Source organism: Tympanuchus pallidicinctus, unplaced genomic scaffold (assembly GCF_026119805.1).
Source record: "Tympanuchus pallidicinctus isolate F22 unplaced genomic scaffold, pur_lepc_1.0 scaffold4, whole genome shotgun sequence".
NCBI lineage: Eukaryota > Metazoa > Chordata > Aves > Galliformes > Phasianidae > Tympanuchus > Tympanuchus pallidicinctus.
This window is the reverse complement of record NW_026294758.1, coordinates 36,978,885-37,002,686: the sequence shown is the minus strand read 5'-3', so window position 1 is coordinate 37,002,686 and position 23,802 is coordinate 36,978,885. Positions and strand designations below refer to the sequence as shown.

At 34.6% G+C, this 23,802-nt stretch overlaps 1 protein-coding gene across 5 annotated transcripts in view; it reads left to right on the top strand.

Annotated features, from left to right (window-relative positions):
* Positions 1-23,802, top strand: part of VPS13A (vacuolar protein sorting 13 homolog A) — a 99,901-nt gene that overhangs the window by 46,331 nt on the left and 29,768 nt on the right. For 3 of the 5 annotated variants that reach the window (XM_052700747.1, XM_052700745.1, XM_052700749.1), the window contains exons 38-56: positions 258-478; positions 1,582-1,814; positions 3,276-3,368; positions 3,872-4,228; positions 5,004-5,105; positions 5,530-5,688; positions 5,804-6,065; positions 6,967-7,127; positions 7,558-7,661; positions 8,937-9,234; positions 10,385-10,780; positions 11,376-11,480; positions 11,575-11,721; positions 14,569-14,607; positions 15,628-15,756; positions 16,389-16,522; positions 18,267-18,396; positions 21,634-21,869; positions 23,377-23,530. In XM_052700747.1, the coding sequence (XP_052556707.1) occupies positions 258-478; positions 1,582-1,814; positions 3,276-3,368; positions 3,872-4,228; positions 5,004-5,105; positions 5,530-5,688; positions 5,804-6,065; positions 6,967-7,127; positions 7,558-7,661; positions 8,937-9,234; positions 10,385-10,780; positions 11,376-11,480; positions 11,575-11,721; positions 14,569-14,607; positions 15,628-15,756; positions 16,389-16,522; positions 18,267-18,396; positions 21,634-21,869; positions 23,377-23,530 (3,460 nt within the window). The remainder of the gene's footprint in view (positions 1-257; positions 479-1,581; positions 1,815-3,275; positions 3,369-3,871; positions 4,229-5,003; positions 5,106-5,529; positions 5,689-5,803; positions 6,066-6,966; positions 7,128-7,557; positions 7,662-8,936; positions 9,235-10,384; positions 10,781-11,375; positions 11,481-11,574; positions 11,722-14,568; positions 14,608-15,627; positions 15,757-16,388; positions 16,523-18,266; positions 18,397-21,633; positions 21,870-23,376; positions 23,531-23,802) is intronic. The other 2 variants (XM_052700748.1, XM_052700750.1) reach the window with 1 other exon arrangement.

Here is a 23,802-nt window from a genome sequence, read left to right as displayed (position 1 = left end):
TTAAAGTTATAAACTTCTTTAATCGCCAGTATATAGGAGCCCTGTCATTTTTGTCATATGTCATTTTTGAAGCTTTATAGAATTTATGTTGATATTGATTGGATTATTCTTTAAAGCGTTGATTACGCTATGAAGTTTTCAGTATTACTTTTTACATTCAGTCCTTTTGCAGCTGGAGTGAGAACCTAGAGTATCTTTCAGTTATTTGTGGATGTTTTCTTATTGTCTTGCTGAACGCTGTCTTAATGGCCTTTCAGGATGATGGAAATGAAGCACGGATTTGAAAAGAAAGTTATGATGGATATAAGCTATAAGCAGGGGAGAGATGGCACGGTTCTTGATGTGATTGTTCAAGAGATATATCTTTGTGCAAGCATGGAATTTCTACTTACAGTTGCAGATATATTCCTAAAAGCTAATGCAGAAAGTGCTGCTGCACAGAGGAATCTCAGGCAGTCCTTACCTTTAAAAGAGCAAGGTATGTGCTGGAAATAGTGTAAAAAAATTATATTTAAATATCCAGTTACTTTCAGTATTTATGACACTCTTAAAATTATTATATTCTTTTCATGTTATTTCCATTATGTATATGCTTTTTTTTAAACTGTTGATGTTTCCTTCTTTGCAATAAAGAAATTGTCTCATGTCTCTCAGCCTTTACTTATAAATGAAGTTCTGCCTTCCCAAAAATAGGAACAACTGAAAATATGTTACATGCTACAATAAAGTGAAAATGACAGTTAGATTTGATAGCCCCTAAATTTGTTTGATTGTCTTAGCATTCTCAATGAATGGTTGAATTCTGCCCAGTAGCTACCCAGAAATATTGTCATTTCATTTGTCCATTGATTTGCTCTTCTCTATACATCAGAGGAAAAATTTTTAGCTTGAGTAAACAATTTAGAGTCCAACACTATAAAGAGTATATCTGACATCAGAAATAATCATTAGAGAACCAGAGCTGGTAATGGGATTTTTATGCTTCTGTGTCTCAGAAAATTTACATCAAATCTACAAAGTTAGTCATCGTTGATTTTATTTTCCTGTACCATAAATATCTGAGTCCACCTCAGCTAGGACTGCTGTGATTACTTAGTAGATGATCAAAATCTAAACAAATCAAGAAGTCTTGCCTGAAAGTATGCTGGCATCACAAATCATATACTGAGTTTTACTTAACCCTGCATTACTGTGCAATATAAGAATGTGTATCTTGCTTCTGCGCAGAGTAGAAAATGTCTAGCATTTTTGTAAGTTCATATAGTAGCTGGCGGATATGGGTATTTAGTAAAGCTGTTGCATTTGCCAGTTTCATAGACAAAATCAGAGGTGATGCCTTTGGTCTTTCTGGAGTCTTTTGTTCTATCTGAAAGTAGTTATAGCTTTAGAGGTTTTATGTCTATATAAATGAATCTAGGAACGTATCAAAAGCAGGAAATCTACATGCTTTCTGATGCCAACCTTAGCAGATCTTGCCGGTAAATCTTTAAAACAGTTCTAATGTTATAAATAAAAAAGAGATGGATGTAACAACTGTTTAAGCTTTGAACAATTGACCTAATTGAATTTCTGTTTTTGAAGCACCTCTGCAGCCTGTTTCTATGATGGAAATGAACATTATTGTTAAAAATCCAGAAATTGTGTTTGTGGCTGATTTAACAAGAAGTGATGCTCCTGCTTTGGTAGTTACAGCACAGTGTGAGGTCTTCATTAAAAATAGCCCTGAAAGGTACAGCATGACAGCTGCTGTTAAAGAGATACAAGTGAAAGCGTGCCCATTTCTTCCAGAAAAAAGGAAAGGGAATGTAACTACGGTAAGTTTTAAAAACATCCAGTTTGTATTTAAAGGGACTATGTAACTTATGCTACTAGAATATAAGTTATTTCTGAAGTTTTATATTATGTATACATGAATAAAATTCTGTGTTTGGGTTATATTGTTGCTTTTGTTCTGTTTTGTGTGATCGGACAAAAAAAAATCTTAACATGTAGCTTTGAGATTTCTTTCAATGACAAGGTCAAAATTAAGATCCAAGAGGAGAAAAAATGCTATTTATTTCTTACATCCTGTGTAAGCCAAATGACTAGCGGTTTGCGAGAATACTGTGTTTTAAATGCTACATAGCCAGTTTGGAATTTCAGTCTGCAACTTTCCATTAAATTACTATGTGAGTGTATACCAAGGAGTCGCAGACAGAATGGAAAGTTTCTGATTGTGACTCTGATAATTTTATGAATAGCTTACTGTAGATGATTCATAAAATTATCAGAGAACTAGAAATTCAAATGACATTCCACTGTCTTTAGTCAAGAAAGGGAACATTTGACGTGATGTTTTATGAAGATCACAAAGTTCAGGAGATTTGTAGTAACGTGAAGATTTTATAATTCCTAAACTCTGGGGACACATGTGGTAGATTTTTTTTCTTCTTATAAATAGATTTTATCACATGAGATGTGAAAACTAACCCCTGCTTTAAGAGTAGCGCAGTGTAATGAGGTTCTTTTCCTGCATTTCTCACGTGTGCTTTAGAATATAATATTTTCATTTCTTGTTGTACCACAAAAAATAAAGTGATGAATTTGAGCAACAGTAGATAAAATAATAATGCAAACAAAAAGTGTTAAATCAAACTCAATTGGCAAAACTAATTCAGGGTATTTCTGTGTTAGCAGCATCTGATTTAGATATGGATAGAGATGTTGGGAAATATCATAAAAGTAGCATTCCTGGAAATTTATATTTTTCAGTCACTTATTGTCTCAAGTAATTGATTTGGGAGCAAATTTTGCTGTGAATACAATATTAGCAGAATCTAACTACATCTGCTTATTTATTAATCACACAGAGCTGTGAGTTTTGTTAATATCGATAAATGGGAATATGCAAGTGCTGATTATAAAGTCAAGCTGATTGAAAAAGTCATTTACTTATTTGATATGTTGCTACTTTGTGTCAAGTCTGATTCTCCTCAAAATTTACAAATATGATATGCATGGAGTACTTGAAGACATCTGCAGACTTTACCTAAATAAAGACATTGCTGCAGTGTGACACATTTTGCTGTAACTGATATTTGGTATTTTACTGAGGTTATATTTCTGATGCTTGTTTTTCTTTACACTGGAACATGTTTCACATATTGTTCAGATTACTTTTAATTTTGAAGAACAGGCAATATATTTTCACTGTTCTTGATGTATGGTATTTAAAATTATATGGTTTTTAATTTTTTTTCTCAACATGTATTTTTTTACTCTTTTTTACTCTGTAGGTATTACAGCCTTGCGACTTCTTCTTTGAAATGAAACAGACTGGTAATAATCCACAGTCAGCTGATCTAATGATTAAATCCCTGACAGTAAAAGTAAGTAGAATTTTATTTTATTTTTAATTCTAGTCCTTCCTGCTTAGATAGCTTCAAAGTTACATATGAGATATGTCTCTTTAAAAACGTAAAAACTAAAAATCAGGAATGAGTGAAGTGATAAATTGTTTCTGTTTTTCATCAGATCATTTTGCTGCTTTAGCATGTAAAAACAAATAAAATTGATGAACAACCAGTAAGTTGTAGTGTCCAAGTTTTGCAAGAATGTGTGATGTGCTGACTTTGCATCTGAAGCATTCACATATGGCACTGGATAATGTAGTTTTGAAAGATCTTTTCTGGCAAAAAGGTGGGGTTGAAAATATGAACAGATCAAAATATAGCTTGTGGAAAGAAATGTGTTTTGAAATTTGAGGAAAGAGATCTGTAGAAAACATAACTATTTTGTTAAGGTAATTGATTGATTGTTTTGTCTGAAAGTTGCTGACTTTTCTTCCTGTGCTAGCTTCTGATTTCCAATCATTCCAACTTCTTATTTGTAGGTTTCACCAATAATCATAAATACGGTAATAACGATTACCTCCGCCCTTTATCGAACTGCAGAAACAACAGAAGAAGAGATTAGTGAAATTCCTCCGGGCTTGTGGAATATGAAAGACTTAAAAGATCTAAAATTGTGGTTTCTTGAAGAGTCAAATGAAAGTGAAGACACAAATCCAATCACTGAACTGGTTCCCACAGGGCAGTTACTGAAAATGAGTATAGAATCTGTTGTTCTTACACTTGAAGCTGGGGTTGGGCACAGAACTGTACCAATGCTCTTAGCCAAGTCCTCGTTTCTAGGAGAAGTCAAAAACTGGAGTACCCTCATCAACCTACATTCTCAGCTTGAGCTAGAGGTGAGAAATTCTAGATAAGGAAAAAATTTTCTTAATATATTACCTCATTATATTATTTAGAAAATAAAAGAAAAATGATCTGTATATTTGATGATTGAACTCTCGAAGACACCCAGTGTAGGATCAGGAGAGGAATAAGATGCTGAAGTATTGAAAGCAGAAAATCTAATACATTAGATTTATTGTATTAATGGCAGTGCCTGACTGATGCCATACAGTCTCACATTTATACTCTATATAGTTTCCCAAATGCCTATTGTGACAATATTAAGTTTTGAAGAGCCACAGGCTAAAACTCATGAACAATGTTAAATTAAGATTGCTACAGAGTATATTAATGTGTCCTACTTTCAAATGTTACGTGGTATCAGTATCCTATGTGAGTCTTCCAAACTGGCTGTTTGTAAAAATGTAAATGTAAAATTAAGTAGCTCTTGTAGGTAGATTCTTCCATATTTTACAGAGCTTTAGGCTTTCAGTACCTAGAATTTAAACTAAAATTATATTTTAAGTGATAGAGCATATAAAACCTTCTTGCAAAGAGAACTTATAGTAGAGACTTAGATGCATCATTTATTTCATTATGTATTTTCTTCATTTTATGAAGGGAGCTAACTAAAAGTCTAACCTGACTTTTTTGTTGTTGTTGTTGTTGTTGTTCTGAAGAAATTAATATACCTGTAAATCAGAATTTTATGTTCCTTAACATATATGTAGATCTTCCAGTATTTTAAATAGTGTGTAATTTCCTAACTGACATTTGCATTTCCCATAGGTGCACTATTTTAATGAGATGTTTGGAGTTTGGGAACCTTTACTTGAGCCACTAGAAATAGAGAAGACTGACTTATTTAAACCATGGGTTCTTGAAATCAAGGTATGTTTTCCAAAGCTTAACTCTGGGAAAATCTTTCCTTTTAAATTATTTTTGGGGGAAAATAAACTAAGCAACAAACAAGCAATCATAACTCTTCTCCTGTTAGCAATGAGACTACGTCAATTCTGGTCTCAAAGTAGATAAGTATATTACTAAGGAAAAGGGATGAAAAATGATCTATTCAGTACTGTTACTGGAATTTCATTCACATCTGAGATCTGTTCTTTTCCTATTGCCTTCTTTTCTTCTTTATTCCTTCTCTTTTCTCGTTTTAACTTGAAAGTAGAAATATGAATGAAATAGGAATATCAGTACAGAGCGTAGAAGTGGGAAGAAGAGAGGAAATAAAAAGTCATGAGATGAAACTTCCTCTGTAGAAAAAATGATCAGATAAGAATTCTTAAAAAAATATATCTTCTTTCAGATGAAGAAGAAAGCTAAAAAAGCATTAGTTGAATCAGATGCAGAAGAAGAAAACTATAAAGTTCCAGAATATAAAACAGTAATAAGCGTTTCCTCAAAAGACCAGCTGAATATTACATTATCCAAATGTGGACTGCAAATGTTGAGTAACTTGGGAACGGTAAGAAAGATAACTTTACTGTACAGCGTCAGATTTCTGTTAAGTGAATGTTTGCACAGATTCACTTGTTGAAGCCTTACTCCATATATTTATGATTTATATCTTTACTTTCCAGGCATTTGCTGAAGCAGCTAGTCAAACTTCAGATATCTTCAAAAAAGACCGAGCGCCATTTGTACTAATAAATTCTTTGGGACTTGCCATCACTGTCTTGCCTAGTGATTCTTTCAGTGTCCTCAATGTTGAATTTGGAGCAAAAATATTTGATTTAAAAGATGGAGATACTTTAAATATGGAATATGTCAGAACTAAAAGTGAGAGTGAACAGTTCACAGCAATGACAACCCTGAGTAGCAAAAGGTTTTATATTCAGATCTGTAAGTTCCAAAATTCATAAACCATCATTTTTTGTAAATACTTTGTGATGCACCTTGTATTTGTCACGTGGTCATCCAGTGTTTATTGACATGAAAGCATTGTTTCTTTGGATTGTAGATGCATTCTAGTGTTTGAAATTCTTATATGGCCTTCTTAGCTAAAAGTCGTGCATATCTTGTTAATTTCTGTAGCATAAGCTTGCCATTATAATAATTTATTATATTACTAATCATTATTTCATAATTTTATTGCAATTACTTTTTTTGTTTATATTCATATGTTAATACATAATGAAGCTGTCTATACAACATTTTACTTTCTAACGGTACTGAGGGTTGTATATATGCATGTTTCCTTAAGGGAAAAGTCAAGAAAAACTGTTTTAAATATTTTAAATATAGTTGTAGCTAAAATTAACTGTTTTTGATGGTTTGAGTTAGCCATATATGTTGGTTTCTTATACCAATTGACAGTTTTTCAAGACTGATCTCTCAAACCAGTTGTGACAGATTATTTGTTTATAGTTGAATTATTTTTTCCAATATATATGTGCAATACCTTGTTAATAAGCCATAATATTTTGTAAACATTTACTTGTAGGCACTCTTACTACTAGCAGAGGCAAACCTGCAGTGTATTTAAGTTACATGTTGATTTACTCCTTTTCCTGTGTGGAGAAAAAAGGAATCTTTCCTGTTTGGTCCCACCACAAGATTGCCAGTTAGATCAGAAGGGACAGTTGTACTTTCCAATCTGCTTTAATTTTTTTTTTTTTTTTTTTTTTATTTATTTTTTACAGATTGAATGCTTTAGAAAATACTCTTGAACACTTCTTTCTCTTTTTTAAATGTATGTTAATTCTCCTTTTGAATGTTTTGTTTCTGGCTTTGCAAATTCTAGGTCCACATAATCATTCTACTGTCGAGAAGATTCCGCTGACCAAAGTGGGTCGGTGTATTTACAGAGTGAGACATGAGGAGTCAGGTGTTGAAAGGTCCATTGTCTGCCAAATTGATACTGTTGAAGGAAGCAAGATGATAACTATTCGTTCTCCTATCCAGGTATATAACCAGGATCCTTCTCTGCATTGTAGTTTCATTTACATTTTAAATTTTTATTTTTTTTAATGAATGTAGATGACCTTATAGTCTTTAAAAAATCATTTCAAAAAGCAGTTTACAAACTGATCTCAACAATTCATGTAACTTTGCTAGTATAATGCTTTGCATTATAAAATAGATTACAAGAGATTTTCAAAAATAAAAAGCTTTTTCAAAGCTACTCAAACGTTGGATGTGAGGGAGCTGGAGTTCGGATTGCAAAACATTGTTCAATCAGATTTTCTGTTATTAGAGAATCCTTTTGAAATGCTTGACTTTGAATGGGAAATGGGTAAGATAAATAGTGAGAAAGTACTGTGCTCTGTTTGACTCAACAGTTTGTCTAACAAGTATTTCCTTAAGTATATTGCTGGATTTTTATTTTGTTTAGATAAGGAATCATTTTTCAATCCCTTTCACAATTTTTGATGAAGGAAGATGTCTAGGGACTGCATCGCCAGAGAATGAATTCAACATACCATTGTCCTCATACAGGTAGTTTATTAGATTATTCTGCTATCCAATAATATGCTAATATGTTGCTGATTGTTGTATGCAAGTAACTGCGTTAAAAAATAAGTCCATTTCCCATTTGCTACCAAATATTCACACAAAAGACCTTTTTTTGACGGAATGATGTCTAGTTAAAGTTACAGCTGCTTTTTCTTTTTTCTCTTTTTTTTCCTATTTTTTTTTAGAGAGAGGGATACTGAAATGTAACATTGAATGTAATACACTTAAACTACATCACTGATGTAGAATAGGGTTTGTCAATTTTTGAAAGACTTGTCTTACAGTATATCTATGCTATTAACACCTGCAAACTAACACCCAATTGAAATTGCAGTGTGTGTGTGTGTACTGTTTATCTAATCTTTTACTAACTTGTAGACAGATGTTTGTTTTGACAGCTTTTAAGGCTTCTTCCTTCTGTTCTCACCTAAACATCCATCTTTTTTTTTTTTTTTCTTTTTGATGATGATAAGCACATACTGGCAAGTATTAGTATATATAACTTTCTATGTGCTGAAGTTTGCAAAGCAGTCATAAAAGTTATAGAATGCTTCCATGTTAGTCACAAGGCATTGACAGCAGTCCTTCTGTTTCAATTTCATTTTTAGTTGAGTAAGTTATAGTGCACTGAAAGTGCTCTTATTTTCATGAATGTCTCTATCTGTATCTTATTAAATAAGGCTATTTAATAAGATTATTTACTAAAAAGGTTTTGCAACTTTCTGATTCCTTGCACAGATACATTGGTGAGTTTCTTTGTACAGGCATGCAACATTAACTGACAAATCTTAGTCAAGAAGCATCTTGACTGGGTCAAAGCAGTTGCCTTAAAAAAACCAAGACTACAAAAAATCCATAAATCTAGTGCCTAGTGTGACTAGAAAGAAAGGCACTTCCTGCAGATCCGTAAGAGTTGGATTGCTTAGTCTGATCTTTTCCTTGGAAAAGGAATATAGCAGCTCTTGTAAATGAATTCAGTAGCACCTCCTTAACAACCTCCATCAGCCTCTTTTTTTTTTTTTTTTTAATAAATTGTGTGGCAATGTGAGGCAGAAAACTGCAACTGGCATGATGCTCCAGGAACCTGTGTGACCTAATCTACCTTTAGCTTCCATACTCAAATGAGACAAAGGCAGGCAATAAGTTACTGCCAGAAATTTTCAAAAATCCAAATACTAGAGTGTTAATACATCCTACTTTTTTGTCATTAAAATATTCAAACTCATGCTGAGTGTTTAAAAATGCTTTCATTTACAGATCAAAACTGAGTTTGCTACCCATAGCAAATGAAAATGGAGTGGATGGAGAATATGATATGTGTGAAGGAATTACTTTTGACGAAATTATGAAAAATGTTGACAGCTTATTACAAAGGAAATGCCAGTCTGTGAGGTCGACTAATCAATCATTTATCATCAATATTGTTGCTGTAAAAGACACATTGACATCTTCATTATGTTCAGATGATGAGTGGGATTTTCCATATGTCGTACATTTATGGCCTTCTGTGCTTCTCCACAATCTTCTTCCTTATCACATAACTTACTCTGTAGAGGTAATTCTTCAGTGTTCCAGTTTTTGTGACGTTGCCTGTTTTTGTTATGAAAGCTGATTAGCTAATTGAAATCCGTATTTAATTGAAATCTGTATTTAAATAAACTGCTTCTTTTACTGTTCTTATGAAGCAGGCTTTAAAGATATTGCAGGGAATCTGTATCTACAGAAATGAAGTGACATCAGAATGGGGGAAAATGGTGTTTTTAATAGCCAGTACTAACTCATACTTCAGATACAAAGGCAAAGAAATTTATGCTGTGTAAACTTACTCCTGTAAGAGAGCTGCTTTGTCTTTTCCATGAGTATCTTGGTCCTAACTAAACACTAGTTTTTCCTAGAGATTATGACTGCCTCAAGCATTATAATTAGGTCATCCTACATAATGTTTTATGTGCTTTCACAGACTGTCATTAACTTCTAGCAGTACTATGCTAAGGAATTACCCCACTGCTGCCTTTTTGCTAAGTTTTTCCTTGAATTACAGCATAACTGAATATTTATTCCAGGTGAAATTAAGTGCCCTTTGACTGTTAGTGGGCCTTTGAAAGCTGAGCACCAGCTCTCATTTAAAACTCCTAAGACAATCTACAATATCATCACTAGTTCCTTAGTACGAAATGTCCTAGTCTGTGCATATGTCTAGATTATCTCCTACTACTTCATGATACAGTTATAGAATACACTGAAATGCTTTTTTTCTCAGATGATCTTAGTGACTATTATTTGAAGTAGAATAGTAGAATAATATTATCATAGCATTTTATCATAAATACACGATTACTGGAGCTAGGGACTATGATTTCTGCCACATGCTTGAAAGTAACAGTTTATTTTCTGTATCTCTCTTATGAATCTTGTGAAATAAATTCTGAGTTGAGGAAGTCTGTCATTATGTTGATTTAAACCTGATGACAGATTTGTTGTCTTAAACACTAATGACAATATGTTGTTGTTATTTTTTTTTTTTATAAAGTGTGGTATTAAGATAGACTTTAAAGAATGTAACACAGTTAAATAGTGTAACAAACATTTTATTGTTTTTCTCAAATAACTTTCATGCTGATTTTTAAAAATAGAAATATATAGAAATATATTAGAAATATATCAATATTGATATGGGTTTTAACTGTGACTTCTTTTTTTTTAAGGGAAATGGGAACAAATATGACACTCTGCAAGATGGATGTTCAGCCCAGATTCATAATGCAGTCTTGGATCAAACAAAACTAGAGTTAGAGCTGCTTAATTATCTTGATCAAAACTGGAAAAGCGAGTACCATATAAAGAGTAACTTACCAGATATCAGCTTCACAACATTTTACTGCATCACAGAGTTGGATAAGACTGAGCTGGACATTGCTGTCCATGTGACGTACACAACTGGGCAAATGGTTATAGCAATTCACAGCCCATACTGGATGGTAAATAAAACTGGTCGAATGTTGCAGTACAAAGCTGATGGCATTCACCGCAAGCATCCTCCAGATTGCAAAAAGCCGCTGCTGTTTTCTTTCCAGCCCAAAAACTTCCTCCAAAATAACAAGGTATTACAGTTAGTAAAATCTGACCCCCTCTATCTTTTTTACTTTGAAAGCTATCTACGCTTTCATGTTCTGTAAAAATCATGAAACTTAATGCACTTCTGCCTAAAGACAACCTTAAAGTATATTGTCAGATATACTTGAGGAAATTTATCAAAGATATTCTAAGAAAGAGATGCTCATCTTTTATCAGGAAGGAAAACCACTGAGAAGTGTTCTCTGAAAAAGAAACAATCCTTTATTTCATTTAAGCTACACCAATAAAGTCCTTGTTCTAAGTAATGCTTATAAGTTGTTTAAGAATGTGAAACTGTGGTACTTGGAAGTTGAATACTTGCATTTGTGGTTATTAGATTCTGTCCGAGATGTTAGTGAATTGTGGTTTAATTGTAATTTACAATTTGACTTTGCTAAGAGACTGTTAATGGTGCTTACTACTAATTGAGGAATGAATGAATACTGGCAATTGTGTCTTATGCATAAAAATATTGGTGTTTTCAGTATGTGCTTAAGTTGTATGTATACATGTGTACTCTGTATGTGACTCCAGAGGTCAGTGTCTGTAAAGTGAAAATTGATACAAGCTGCTGCTTTACAGGTTCAACTTATGGTAACGGACAGTGAGCTGTCTGATCAGTTTTCACTGGACACTGTTGGAAGTCATGGTTCAGTGAAATGCAAGAGTCATAAAAAAGATTATCAAGTAAGTGAAGTTTATCTTTTGAACTCAATACTTTCAGGAAATGTAAATGAAGTCAGAGCAGAACTGCATCTAACTATTTTTTTTCTATTCATAGGTCGGTGTCACTATAAACAACAGCAGTTTCAATATTACTAGAATTGTAACTTTCACTCCATTTTTTATGATCTCAAATAGAAGCAAATACACTTTGGAAGTAGCTGAAGAAGGCAAGGAAAAGTGGATACCAATTGTTTTGCAACAGGTAAGCTTACGAAGGAAACTCTTTCAGGTGTTAATCAGTTAAAACATTTAAAAGATATGCACAGTATTCTGTGACTATGTCTGAATACACTGCTTTTTTAGTAAGTTTCCTGTGTTGTGTTATCTTTTCTCAGTGTAACTTTTGGAAATGTAAATGTAAACCATGTTTACAATAAGTGGAATATTTTCTCTTTTACTTGCATCATAAATAGTAGTATGAGGGCTGTTACTCTATTATGTTTCTCCATATGGCACTGAAACTTCTGTTCCATTTATTTCAGTGGTTTGACTGACCTGGTGCTTGCATCTAGGACAAGTGGTGCAGAAATGGCAGCTTTTGTGCTGACAAAGTCTGCTCTGTGGTAGACTAGGCATGCAGCTTTACTTCTGGCACTGCAATATCTCGTGTGTCTGATACAATTTTTTTCTGTATGTGCCTTGAATTCTGTGTGTATGTTTTGAGTTCAGTACATCTCAATTTTCACATTGTGAACTTTCTTCAGAACACATAGCAGAAGGAAAGTATTTGGGGGTAATGTTGGGTTTAATATGGAATAATGTAAATGCTGAAAGCATGCTGCTTTTTAGGAAGAATGATCTCTCAATTTCCTTCTCCAATAGGTCTTGAAGAGAGAATATCTAGAATAGAGACAAGCTTACTAATGTGTTAAGCTCATATCTCAGCTTAGTTCACTTCCTCCCAGTGCTCCCCTTTTTTCTTCATTCACTTTTGTCCACTTAAGTTAAGCAGAGTTCTTCCTTCTGCTTCTCAGTTTATCCGAACTTTCTTAATGATAGGCTGTCTTCTCAGGGAAAAAGCAGTGCTTGAGTATAGCCCCTCTAGTCTTGGGCATGTGTCCTGTCAGGAAAGGAGTTGATCTGTTAAACTTCAATTTCTATTTTTAAGAGAAATTAATTGCTCTTCAAGTCTTGCAATAGGAAGGAGTTGGTACATTTTGAGTGGCATGAAATGGCTTAACAAGGGCAAACAGTTCTTTAAATTATATTTATTCCAAGAGAGCTGCCCAGCATGCATCCTTAGAGAAAGAAAATGTTGACCGTATCTTGAGATTGCTGCTTGAGACTGCTTGAGATTGCTGCTAAGTGTGGAATCGTAGAATAATTTGAGTGGGAAGGAACCCTTAAGTCATCAAATCTAAATCCTCTGCAGTGAACAGGGACATCTAAAAGATTGATTTGGTTGCTCAGAGTTCTTTAAGTCTGACCTTGAATGTCTCCTAGTACGCGACATCTACATCTCTGGGCAATCTGTGACAGCCCTTACTGTAAAGCACTTCTTTCTTGCATCCAATCTAAATCTCTCTCTTTGAGTTTGAAACCATTTCCTCTTGTCCTTTCACAACAGACCGTTCAAAAAAGCCTGTCCCTTTCTTATATCACTCATTTAGATTCTGAAAGGCTGCTATGAGGTCTCTCTGGAGACTTCTCTTCTTCAGGTTGAACAGCCTCAGCTCCTTCAGTGTGTTGTCTTAGAGAAGGCGTTCTGTATCTGGGATTCTTTTAGAGACCCTCCTCTGGACATGCTCCAACAGGTTCCTATCTCTCCTGTACCCCACATCTGGATGCAGTACTCCAGGAGATGTCTCAAGAGAGAGAAGAGGGTTGGGATCACCTTCCTCAACCTGCTGAGCACTCTTTCTTGAATATGGTTGGCTTTCTGGGCTGCAAGGGTACATTGCAGGTTTATGTTCAGCTTAGCATCCATTAGAACCCTGAAATCCTTTTCAAGAGACCTGTGTTCAATCCTTACATCCTCCAGCTTGTACTGATAGTGAGGGTTGCCACAACCCACTTGCAAGGCCTTGCACTTGGAGTTGTTGAACGTCATGAGGTTCATCTGTGTCAACTGCTTGAGCCTGTCTAGGTCTCTCTGAATGGCATCCTGTCCATCAGTTCTGTCAATCACACCATACAGTTTTGTGTCACGTGCAAACTTGCTGAGGGTGTATTTGATCCTACTGTTGATTCCAGAGTGCTGATCCAAGTACTGATCCATGAGGGACACCACTCATCACTGATTTCCATCCAGATATTGAGCCATTGAACACTACTCTGGGTACAATCTCATAATTAATTCCTTGTCCATCAAACAGTCTGCCTATCAAATCCATATCCTTCCACTTTGGAGAGAAAGATGTTATGAGGAACCATGTCTAATGTCCGGATAGATGACGTCAGTGGTGCTTCCCTTGTCCATTGACACAGTTATGCTAGAATAGAAAGTCAAATTAGTGTTCAAAGTACAGAGGTACAAGTATGATGTCTGATGAAGCACTTAGAATAGAATATTCCCAGGTGGAAGGGACACACAGCAATCAAGGCCAAATTACAGCTCCCCACAGTACTACTTAAAAATCAAATCATGTGTCTGAGGGTGTTATCTGAGCACATTCTGATCTGCAGTGGCTTGGTGCTCTGACCACTGCCCTGGGAAACCTGTTCCAGTATCCTACCATCTGTTGGTGAAGAATATTTTCTTAATACCCAATCTAACGAATCGTGTAGCAAAACATTTGGAAATAGTACCACTTTGTGCCTAACCCACTGAAGACTTTTGCAGGAAGGTAATGCATTTCAATTCTCTGTGGTTACTTTTGTGACTTATTTCTTAACTAAGCCTTTTTATTTGTTTTAGTTTTTCTTTAAAACTTTCATTTATTGTTGACTGATTCTCTTTGAATTTCCTCTGAGATTTCCTATGTTCAGACTTACTTGCTATACTTTATGCGTATATTACAAAATTTATGTTTCCTTTGGTGTTGGAGTAGATAATACCTTCAATCTTGCTGTTTAACTATATTTTTTTCCTTTGTTTTCCTGCTTCCTGTGGTGTGAGAAACAATGGGAAAGGGAACTTAGTGGCATGGTAAGTTGGTGAACTAGTCTTTCACCACTGATGATTCAACTCTAGGATTCAAATATAATTGAACAAAAACATCTGGTATCTCAATCTGCATTGGAAAGAGATGAATTTGCAGTTTTGAATGCTACAGGTGAATGGTTTGGCAGATAGGAAAGATGGTGCATCTTGACACTGACTTATTCTGGTCATTTCATTCTGGGCACCACAGGCACCATAAACTTTATATGAATACTGTGAGTGCTTTCCAACATGTTTGAGATTATGAATAATTCATAAATTTTTCTTTTTGCAGGAATCTTTTAATCAGCTGCAGACTTTTCATTAGTTAGTATTAAAGCTTTTTTTCTTTCATTTCTCCCTGTTTTATCTACCTAGAATGTAAACTTAAAATATTGTTCATTATTGATTTTTAAATCCAGAGGGAATTATTTGAATTGTGGATGAAAAAAGCAGAATGTACACTTTGGTTTGATTGCCTTAGGCTTATATTTTATTTCTGTTTTATATACACATCTTTATATGTGAGTGTTTATGTGTATTATATATTACAAAAGTTTACAAAGTGAGCCAATACTCTGCTTACTCAAGATATGTAGCAATATATTTACATGAATATATTTTGTCATTGATTGTCATTATGAAATTGCCTTGTAATTAATTTATACTTATTTAACAAAAAATCTTTTAATGAAAAAAATGTGATTGTGCATTTTTTTTTTATTTTATTTTTATAACAAGCAAGGCCACTAGTGTTTTAGCTCTGCTCTGCCTTATACTTGGGATTTCAAAAATGTTATCCATTTTGTGTCTGAATTTTATTTTATCCATTTTATTTATGAATCAGCTCATTGTGTTCAGGTAAGTAATTAATTTCAGGTGTTGTAACAGTTTCTGATCAAATTCAACTACAATTTTGGGTGAAATTTTAGGAAAGAACATTGGGCTGAAGTGGAATGTCTTCTAATACCTAGTTTGTCTTCTCATTTACTTCAAAATATTTGGGTTTTCTGTTTGTTTGTTTAGTGTATTCCCTTTTGGCCTGAAAATGATGCCAACAAACTGCTTGTTAGAGTTGAAAATTCAAATCTCCCACCAAAGAAGATAAATTTTGATAAGCAAGAAAACTGTCTTTTACTGCATTTAGACAACAAGGTAAATGGTTACCTTTGAAAACTACATAAAGGCATGTCCCACTTCCATTCTGCAATGTTTTCTACTCTATGAAGTATTACAAAGTTTAGCTAGGGAAAAATTGTATGTATATTTGTGTGTGTATGTAACACGAAGATAGACGTAGATGTTTCATTATAAGTTTTCCTCTGAGAAATGAACTACCGAAGCTAAAAGGTTTTGTCAACATTCCCTAACAAAGACTGAGAAGTGTTTACATTAGTTGTAAAATGAAACTGCTACTTTGAAAAGTAACTTTGATGTGACTAAATTTACATTTAGCCTTATCTAGCACCAATTTAAAATATTTGATATTTATTACTAGAATATTTGTGGGATATTATTTCATATGAGTGGTTCAAGGAAGATTGTGCTACCAGTAGCCTATATTTTGGGATTAAAGAAATTCTCCATAGTTTTAGTTACTGAATGCATTGCTTGTTTTCTAATAATGCTATGGTTAGGAAAATATATAATAGGCATGTTAAAACATACTGTTTGTTTTATCGTGTGATGGTTTCATCTTATACAAGTTTTTAGAAATATTTAAATTATATTTGCTTTTAGAAGAGAATTCTGCTGTTATTTACTATGTAATTTTTTACATCTGATAGCTTGGAGGGATTACAGTGGATGTCAACTTGACTGAACATTCTACAGTGATTACCTTTTCTGATTACCATGATGGTGCAGCACCATTTCTGTTAATAAACCATACTGAAGAAGAAATTATTGAGTATGGACAAAGGTGTGTAAGAGTTTTTTTTTTTTTACTGTGCATGTCTACAAGCAGTTATGCCACTTATTATTTAATGTACTATAACCATGTCTGCTTACTGGTAAATAAGCAACAGTAACTATTGTTGCAGTTTGATTTTTGTGGTGATGATAGTTCAGACTAGCTTCACAGAATCGTAGAATCACAAGGTTGGAAAGGACCTATAAGATCATCTACTCCAACCATCCTCCCATCACCATTGCTACCACTAAACCATATCTTGTAGCTCCTCATCCAGACGCCTCTTGAACACGGTGAGGGACAGAGACTCCACCACCTCCCTGGGCAGCCATTCCAGTGCCTGATCACTGTCTGAGTGACAAAGTTTTTCCTCATGTCTAACTTAAACCTCTTCTGGTACAACTTGCAGCCATTTCCCCGGGTTCTGTTTGTTACCTGGGAGAAGAGGCCAAATCCCTCTTCACCACGACCTCCTTTCAGGAAGTTGTAGAGTGCAATGAGGTCTCCAGTGAGCCTCCTCTTCTCCAGATAGCTTGTTATTACGCATGTGTATGTTATATATGTATGGAACTGTTTTAATGTTGCACTTTAAGCTTTTAGCCTTCCATTACAAGCTTTTAGGGCAGTTGTGTACATTTACTAAATTATATGAAGAATTAAAATAGACACATCAACATTCTTTGCTTAATAATGGAGAAAATAAATGAGTGCCATGCAGAGAAGCATTTATCTGATGGATTATAAAGCACTTTCATCTTCCTACACAGGAACATGCTTTTTTAGTTGTATAAGCAATCCATGAAGGTCTAGATGGACTTCTGTATCTAGAATTCTCTTTTCATTTCAACTACCTAAGCTGAAATAATGGAGAAGAAAGCCTATTTCTTAGAAATTGAATATCTGTTTTTGTTAGAGTACCTAAGATTTTTTGCTTTATAAATTGAACATAAATATCAATAATTATGTTATGTAGCGCAAAGCACCTGGTTCTGGAAGCAATTAAGTTGTTTTCTGAGCTAAAGAGGCAATGGTCCCACTTCTTAAGAATTTTATGTCCTTGACACTTGCATTTCCTCTCTAATAGCAAAGGATTTATTTAGCTGTTCTGGAACCATGCATGAACCTACGTCAGAGAATAACTAATAGTTGACCTGGAAATGTAGTTATATTTCAAAGTTGTCATCTGCTGCCAAGTTTTGTGAAGATTTAGCAAAATTTGTGAGCTAAAATGTTACAGAAAAGCAGAGACTAATAGACTAACAGGTAGTTGTGTAAGAATTATTAAGCTAGATTGAGTATCTGCAATCACTGGAAATTTGTCTTGATTTCACTTAAACTCTTGCTGTAATGTTGTTTGAAGTTAAGGAATGGTTTTTATCTGTAAAAATCAGTCATCTTTTTGGTGGGATTTTAGGCCTCTCCACTGTGATTTAATACATATATATGTAACTTCTGTTACATACACGACAATGGACAGGCTCCTGAAAGAGACCAGAAAGCTATGGAAAAAGAGTCTACCTGTTTCAACTGTGTGTGAGGGTAATAAGTGGGAAAGAAATTGATTTTTACAAATCTGGTGTGCATACTTTAATAAGTACTAATATGTATTTTTGAAGTTTAGTGAATTTATTATAGTGCTGAGTATATTTTTGGTATGTTTTTTGTTTTTTTTCTACCTGCTTGTTGTTGTTTCCAGCTTTCACCTTCATTACTTGAAAAGGTAAATATTCTTGCTTTTTTAAATTTGTTCTAGTTCCCTCAGAGAATTAGAAGGCTGTCTTCAGCCGAACAAGGCAGTGTTGTATACTTGGGCAGACCCAGCTGGCTCTAGAAAATTGACATGGAAATGTGGAAAAAGAACTGAGGAAATCACACCAAAAGAAGTATGTAGATCTACTTTTAATGCTGTTTATTCTTCTCTGTATAATTTTCTTTTTTTTTTTTTTTTTTTTTTTTTGCTCCTACATCGTTAACAAATCTAGGCATTATTCTGACAGTGCTATGTAGAGGAGATTCAAATCACAGTAAAGATGAATGTTTCATAGCTCCATATTCAAGAGCCAGGAATATTCATTTTCATAGTGATGCTTCTGTTGGTTGTACCTGTATGCATGTTTTTGTTATTCACACAACTTCCTGGAAAAGGAGGAACTGTGACTTCCTTGAGGTTTTTATATTCAAGATTAGAATAATAGCTAAATTTGGATAATGATGTATTTGCCAGCCTTTGCAGCACTGATAAGATTTTCACCTTCAGAAAACCAGAACTTAGTCTTGTAGTAGACTTAATTAAATTCTGGGATAGTTGATGTGGGAGTAATCTCATTTCTTTGAATCAAGACTTGTTTTGCCTATCACATCACATTGCATTTCCTACTGCATTTTAGTCTACTAGGAACAGCTCAATAAATTAAAAAAAAAAAAAAAAAAAAGAATTGCTTTAGATGTGTATGTGAAATGTACTGACTTGTACAACTATGACTAACTGATCTTAGAATCACTAACTATTGAAACTAATACAGTTCCGCTATAACTGCTAAATAATGATATTCCTTGGTGCTATCTTACTTCAAAAGGGAACTTGAAGATATTTTTTTCATGTTCATGACTTTCTTAGTAAGATTTTAATTCTTTAACTAAAGCAAAAGTAAGTAAAGTGTTTTAGATGTTTTGGGGTTTTCTCCTGTGAGTACATAGAGTCATAGAATCATGTATGTTCAAAGGGACCTTACTCACACAATTAGCCCTGACATTCAATAGGTCATCCGATCTGGCATGGGGCTGCCACCAAAGGGCAGCACCCAGCACTTGGTCTTGTTGAAGCTCATACAGTTGGCCTGAGCCTATTGATCTACCCTGTCCAGATCCTTATATAGGGCTCAAGTCCAGATAGACTACACTCACTTTCCCTCATCCACTAGACAGGTTGTCTGGTCAGAAGTTGATGAGATTGGTTGAGCAGAACCTGCCTTTCATGAATCCATGCTGACTAGGCCTGATCCCTTGTTTGTTCCATACATACTGTGAGATTGCACTCGAGATCATCTTATCTGTCCCATAAACTAGCCCAATATTGAGGTTAGGATGACAGGCCTGTAGTTGCCTGTATCCTCCTTGCAACCCTTCTTGTAGCTCGATGTACCTCCAGTTGTCTAGGTCCTTTCTAGTACCTCTGAACCTCCCAGAAGTGCTGATAAATAACAGAAAGTGGCTTGCTGAATACTTCTACCAGCTCCAGTAGTACCCTCAGGTGGATCCCATCTGATCCCATGGACTTGTGACAGTCCAAGTGATTTAGTAGGTCACTAATTGATTCCTTCTGAATTGTTGGGTATTTATTCTGCTCCCCATGCTGATTTTCCAGCTCAGTTTCTTATGTTCCTTCAAGATAATTGGTTTGACTATTAAAGATGGAAATAAAGACGGGATTGAGAGTCTCCATCTTTTTCTCATCCTCAATGGTAATGTTCCCTGCATCATCCAATAAAGTATTCATATTCTCCTTGACCTACTTCTTGCTGTTCATATATTTGTAAAAACACTTTTTGTTTTTAACAGCAGTGGCCAGATGAAATTCTCAGTGGGCTTTTGTTTTTCTCATTTTCACTCTGTATCCTAGCAACATTCTTATAGTCTTCCCAAGTTGCCAGTCCTTTCTTCCAAAAGTCATAAACTCTGTTTTCCTCCCTCCTAGGCCAGGCTGCTCTTTCTTCCCAGTGGCTCATCTTATAGCACTGGGGACACCATGTGCATTTAAAATTTCCTTTCTGATGAATGACCAGCCTTCCTGGACACCTTTGTCCTTCAAAACTCAGTCCCAAGAGATTCTCTGAACGAAAATCTGCCCTCTGAATGTCCAAGGTAGCAGTTCTGCTGACCTCCCTTCCTTGCTTCACCAGGAGCAGAGAAGTCAATCATTTTATGGTTACTTTGCCCACCAGCACAGCTCCTCCATCCAACCTGTGTCTCCCCTCTCCTAGTTCAAAGCCACTTCCCCTTGTCCTATCAATATCAGACAATGTAAAAAGTTAGTTTCCTGCCTGCTTATAAGCTCCCAATTGACTACTGGAAAAAAGCAATGAGACCTCCCTGAAGTCTTCCCTTCAGGATGAACAAGCCCATCTCTCTCAGCCTTTCTTTGTAGAGGAAGTGCTCCTGGTCATCATTGTGACCCTCTGCTGTATCTATACCAATAGATCTATGCCTTTCTTATGTTGGGATGTAACACTAAAAGTGGGGACTAATCTGGGCAAACTGGGGGGGAAAATCACCTTATTTACTTTGTTGTCCACCCCTCTTTTGACACAACCCAGAATGAATTTGGCCTTCTGGGCTGCAAGCATACACTGTTGGCTCATGTTGAGTTTTTTTTGTCTACCAGAATCCCCAAGTCCTTCTCCAGAGAGCTGCTCTATTTTCTAAATCTTTTCTGCAATAAAGAACTAAGTTAACTTTTTTTGGCTGTTTGTGAAGGACCTGGTGGACGCCTGGAGGTGTCTGATATCTGGCTGAGAGAAGAATTTTCCTTTGTGATGACTTTTTCTTAGTAAAAACTGAGACAATGTATGTTGAAGTTGTTTTTTATTATATCTGTGAATAAAGTAGAGAACACATTTATGTAGTTTCAGAAGTAGGGAAGTATTTTAAAATGGTTGCAGTTATTGCCATAATAATGTAATTCCTCAATGTCTAGGTAAATACTGTGTGTATATATATATATTCTAGAGGCACATCAAATAAAATTGAGGTGTTTTTCAGATCCTGCTTTTATAACATTAGTGGATTTCGGTGGATAAGACAATGCTAGGTATTTTTGCCATTTAGTTAGCTTCTGTTGGGGAAAGAACATGAACTGTTGTTTTGTCTGTAGTTGGTATTAGCATAAAAAAAATTCTTTATGTAATAAGTAAGAATTTCAAAGACAAGGTTCAAACAGAACAGTAACAACTGTGTTTGCCAGACTGCATGTGAGAAAGAGACTACAATATGACTTTCTATTTAAAAACCTTATTTTCCTGTACCTTTTAAAATGGTCTCCCGTGTTTGTATTCTTGTTGTTAAGGCTTGCATTTGCTTATTCATGAATAGATTTGTAAAAACCTTTCTTCTCTTGTTTGCAGGACAAAATAGAAGTCCTCAGCCTGGACTGTAGAAAGGTGGTCTATTTAGTGTCATTTTTTGAAGGTCTGCAGCGTATTGTCCTAATTACTGAAGACAAGAACGTATTTAAATTGGCTTATGAAAGTGTACAGGCAGAACTAGCAGAACAAGAAATTATTCTGTCTTTACAAGATGTTGGAATTTCATTGGTTAATAATTACACAAGGCAGGAGGTGTCATACATAGGAATTACAAGGTAATGTACAAAAAACATAACTTACTTTTCTAACTTTGTTACAGAAACATGCTGCTGATTCTTTTTTCCTTTCCTTTTTTTTTTTCTCTCTTAATTCTTTGTACTGTGCTGCAAAACAAGCAGAAAGTTGAAGTATCTGTATACCTCACATAACCTCCTTTGCCATTCCTGAGAGTGATGAGTAGAATTTTCTTCACTTGAGAAGCTGAGCTCAGAAGATTATCTAGACAGTGCAAATAACTATTTTAAAAGTGAAAGCTAAATGTCCAAATTCAAAGTAGATATTTCAGTGAATCAGTGTTTTTAGGAACAGGTCATTTGTACTTAGGAATCTAGCACTGCTACAGATTGGTACTGTTTTGTTGTTGGTATCAAACTTCTGAAAGCAGTTCCCAAGAAAAAAGATAAATCCTTGGAGAAAAATACCCACACAAAAAGACAGTTACTTGGAAATTTACCATTCATAAGTGTCTTGCGAAAATACTGCAGTAGACAGTGTATCTAATTTGCAGAAACATTTGGAAAAAGAAAGGGAAAACAAACTTAAGAACAACAAAAATAAAACAATCCTAATGAACAAATCAGCTATTGTGGTAATTTTGCCCTCTTCTTTAAGATCACCTTTACTTTAAGATCATTCTGTTACTGATGGGTGTGAACACAAATGCAGCTAAAACAAACTGGATTATAGGGAGCTGCATCTGATCAGCTGCGTATATATGAACTGTAATAACTTGTGTAAAGAAAAAATATCTTCCACTTGGCTGATAGTTCTCACTTTGTGTCCTATATCATGTATTGCATTGGACTGTAAGATGAAATCATATGTAAGAGCTTCTCGTAGAAGCAGTATAACAAAGCAGAAAAGCAGAAAATAATCTGGCACCATTTAAAGATGATAAATGATGTTGTTTCATTAATAATAAAAATAAGAAAGAATAAAAGAAAAACTCCTGATTTTGTATACCATTAAAAGAAAAGCATACACACACACATAAACAACAATAACGAGAACTGAAAGCCCTAAGGGATCAAATCAGTAAAGTAAATGTACAAACTGAAATGTACTCTACTGATTTAGTGAATAGAATGTCAAAAATAATTGGCACTTCATCAGACACTTCCTGTAGACTTGAAAAACTCTCAAATTCTAGTAAATTCCTCTGTGCCACAAGGTACAGAGGAGTATGTGTGGAATCCTGCATTGAGTTTGTATGATTTTGGATGTCAGCACTATTGAAACTCGGTCTTCTTGACAAAGGTTTCTTACATGCAAAACCTCACTAAAAATAACTCTGTTAACTTTTCTTCAGTTGCATTAGAAACAGTAACTTCCACTTACTATCAAGAATGCCGTGGGTGATTTATTTTTATTTACCACACTAGTGCTTTATGGCTTTATTCCTCATTATGTAGTAATTACCTATTAAATGCCGTAATTAGATACATAATACTTGTGTTGAACTAGCTAACTATTTTCTCTTGGTCTTTTGTTTGTTTTTCAAAGTTCTGATGTGGTCTGGGAGACGAAACCCAAAAAGAAGTCTAGATGGAAACCATTGAGTGTTAAGCAAACAGATAAGCTAGAGCAAGAATTCAAAGAATACAGTGAGCTAACTCCATCAGAAAATAAGACTGTTGAATTGGAACCGAATGTTTTGGTAATACTAATCATTCTATAAATTTATTTCTTATCGGTGTAGACAGGAATGTATGGGTGTATACAGATCATTTATTATTTTGTAGTCTCTGAAAAACAATGAAAATGAGGATATGATTAGTTTACACAATCCATTTAAAATTTCATTTCTATATTTGTGCCTAGAAAAAAAAAAATCATTGCTGTCTAGAAAAAAAAAATATAATCCATAAATATTTAAAAGCTTGCTGAAGGCCTGATTTTGTTTGCCTCTAATTTTGAAATTGAATTATA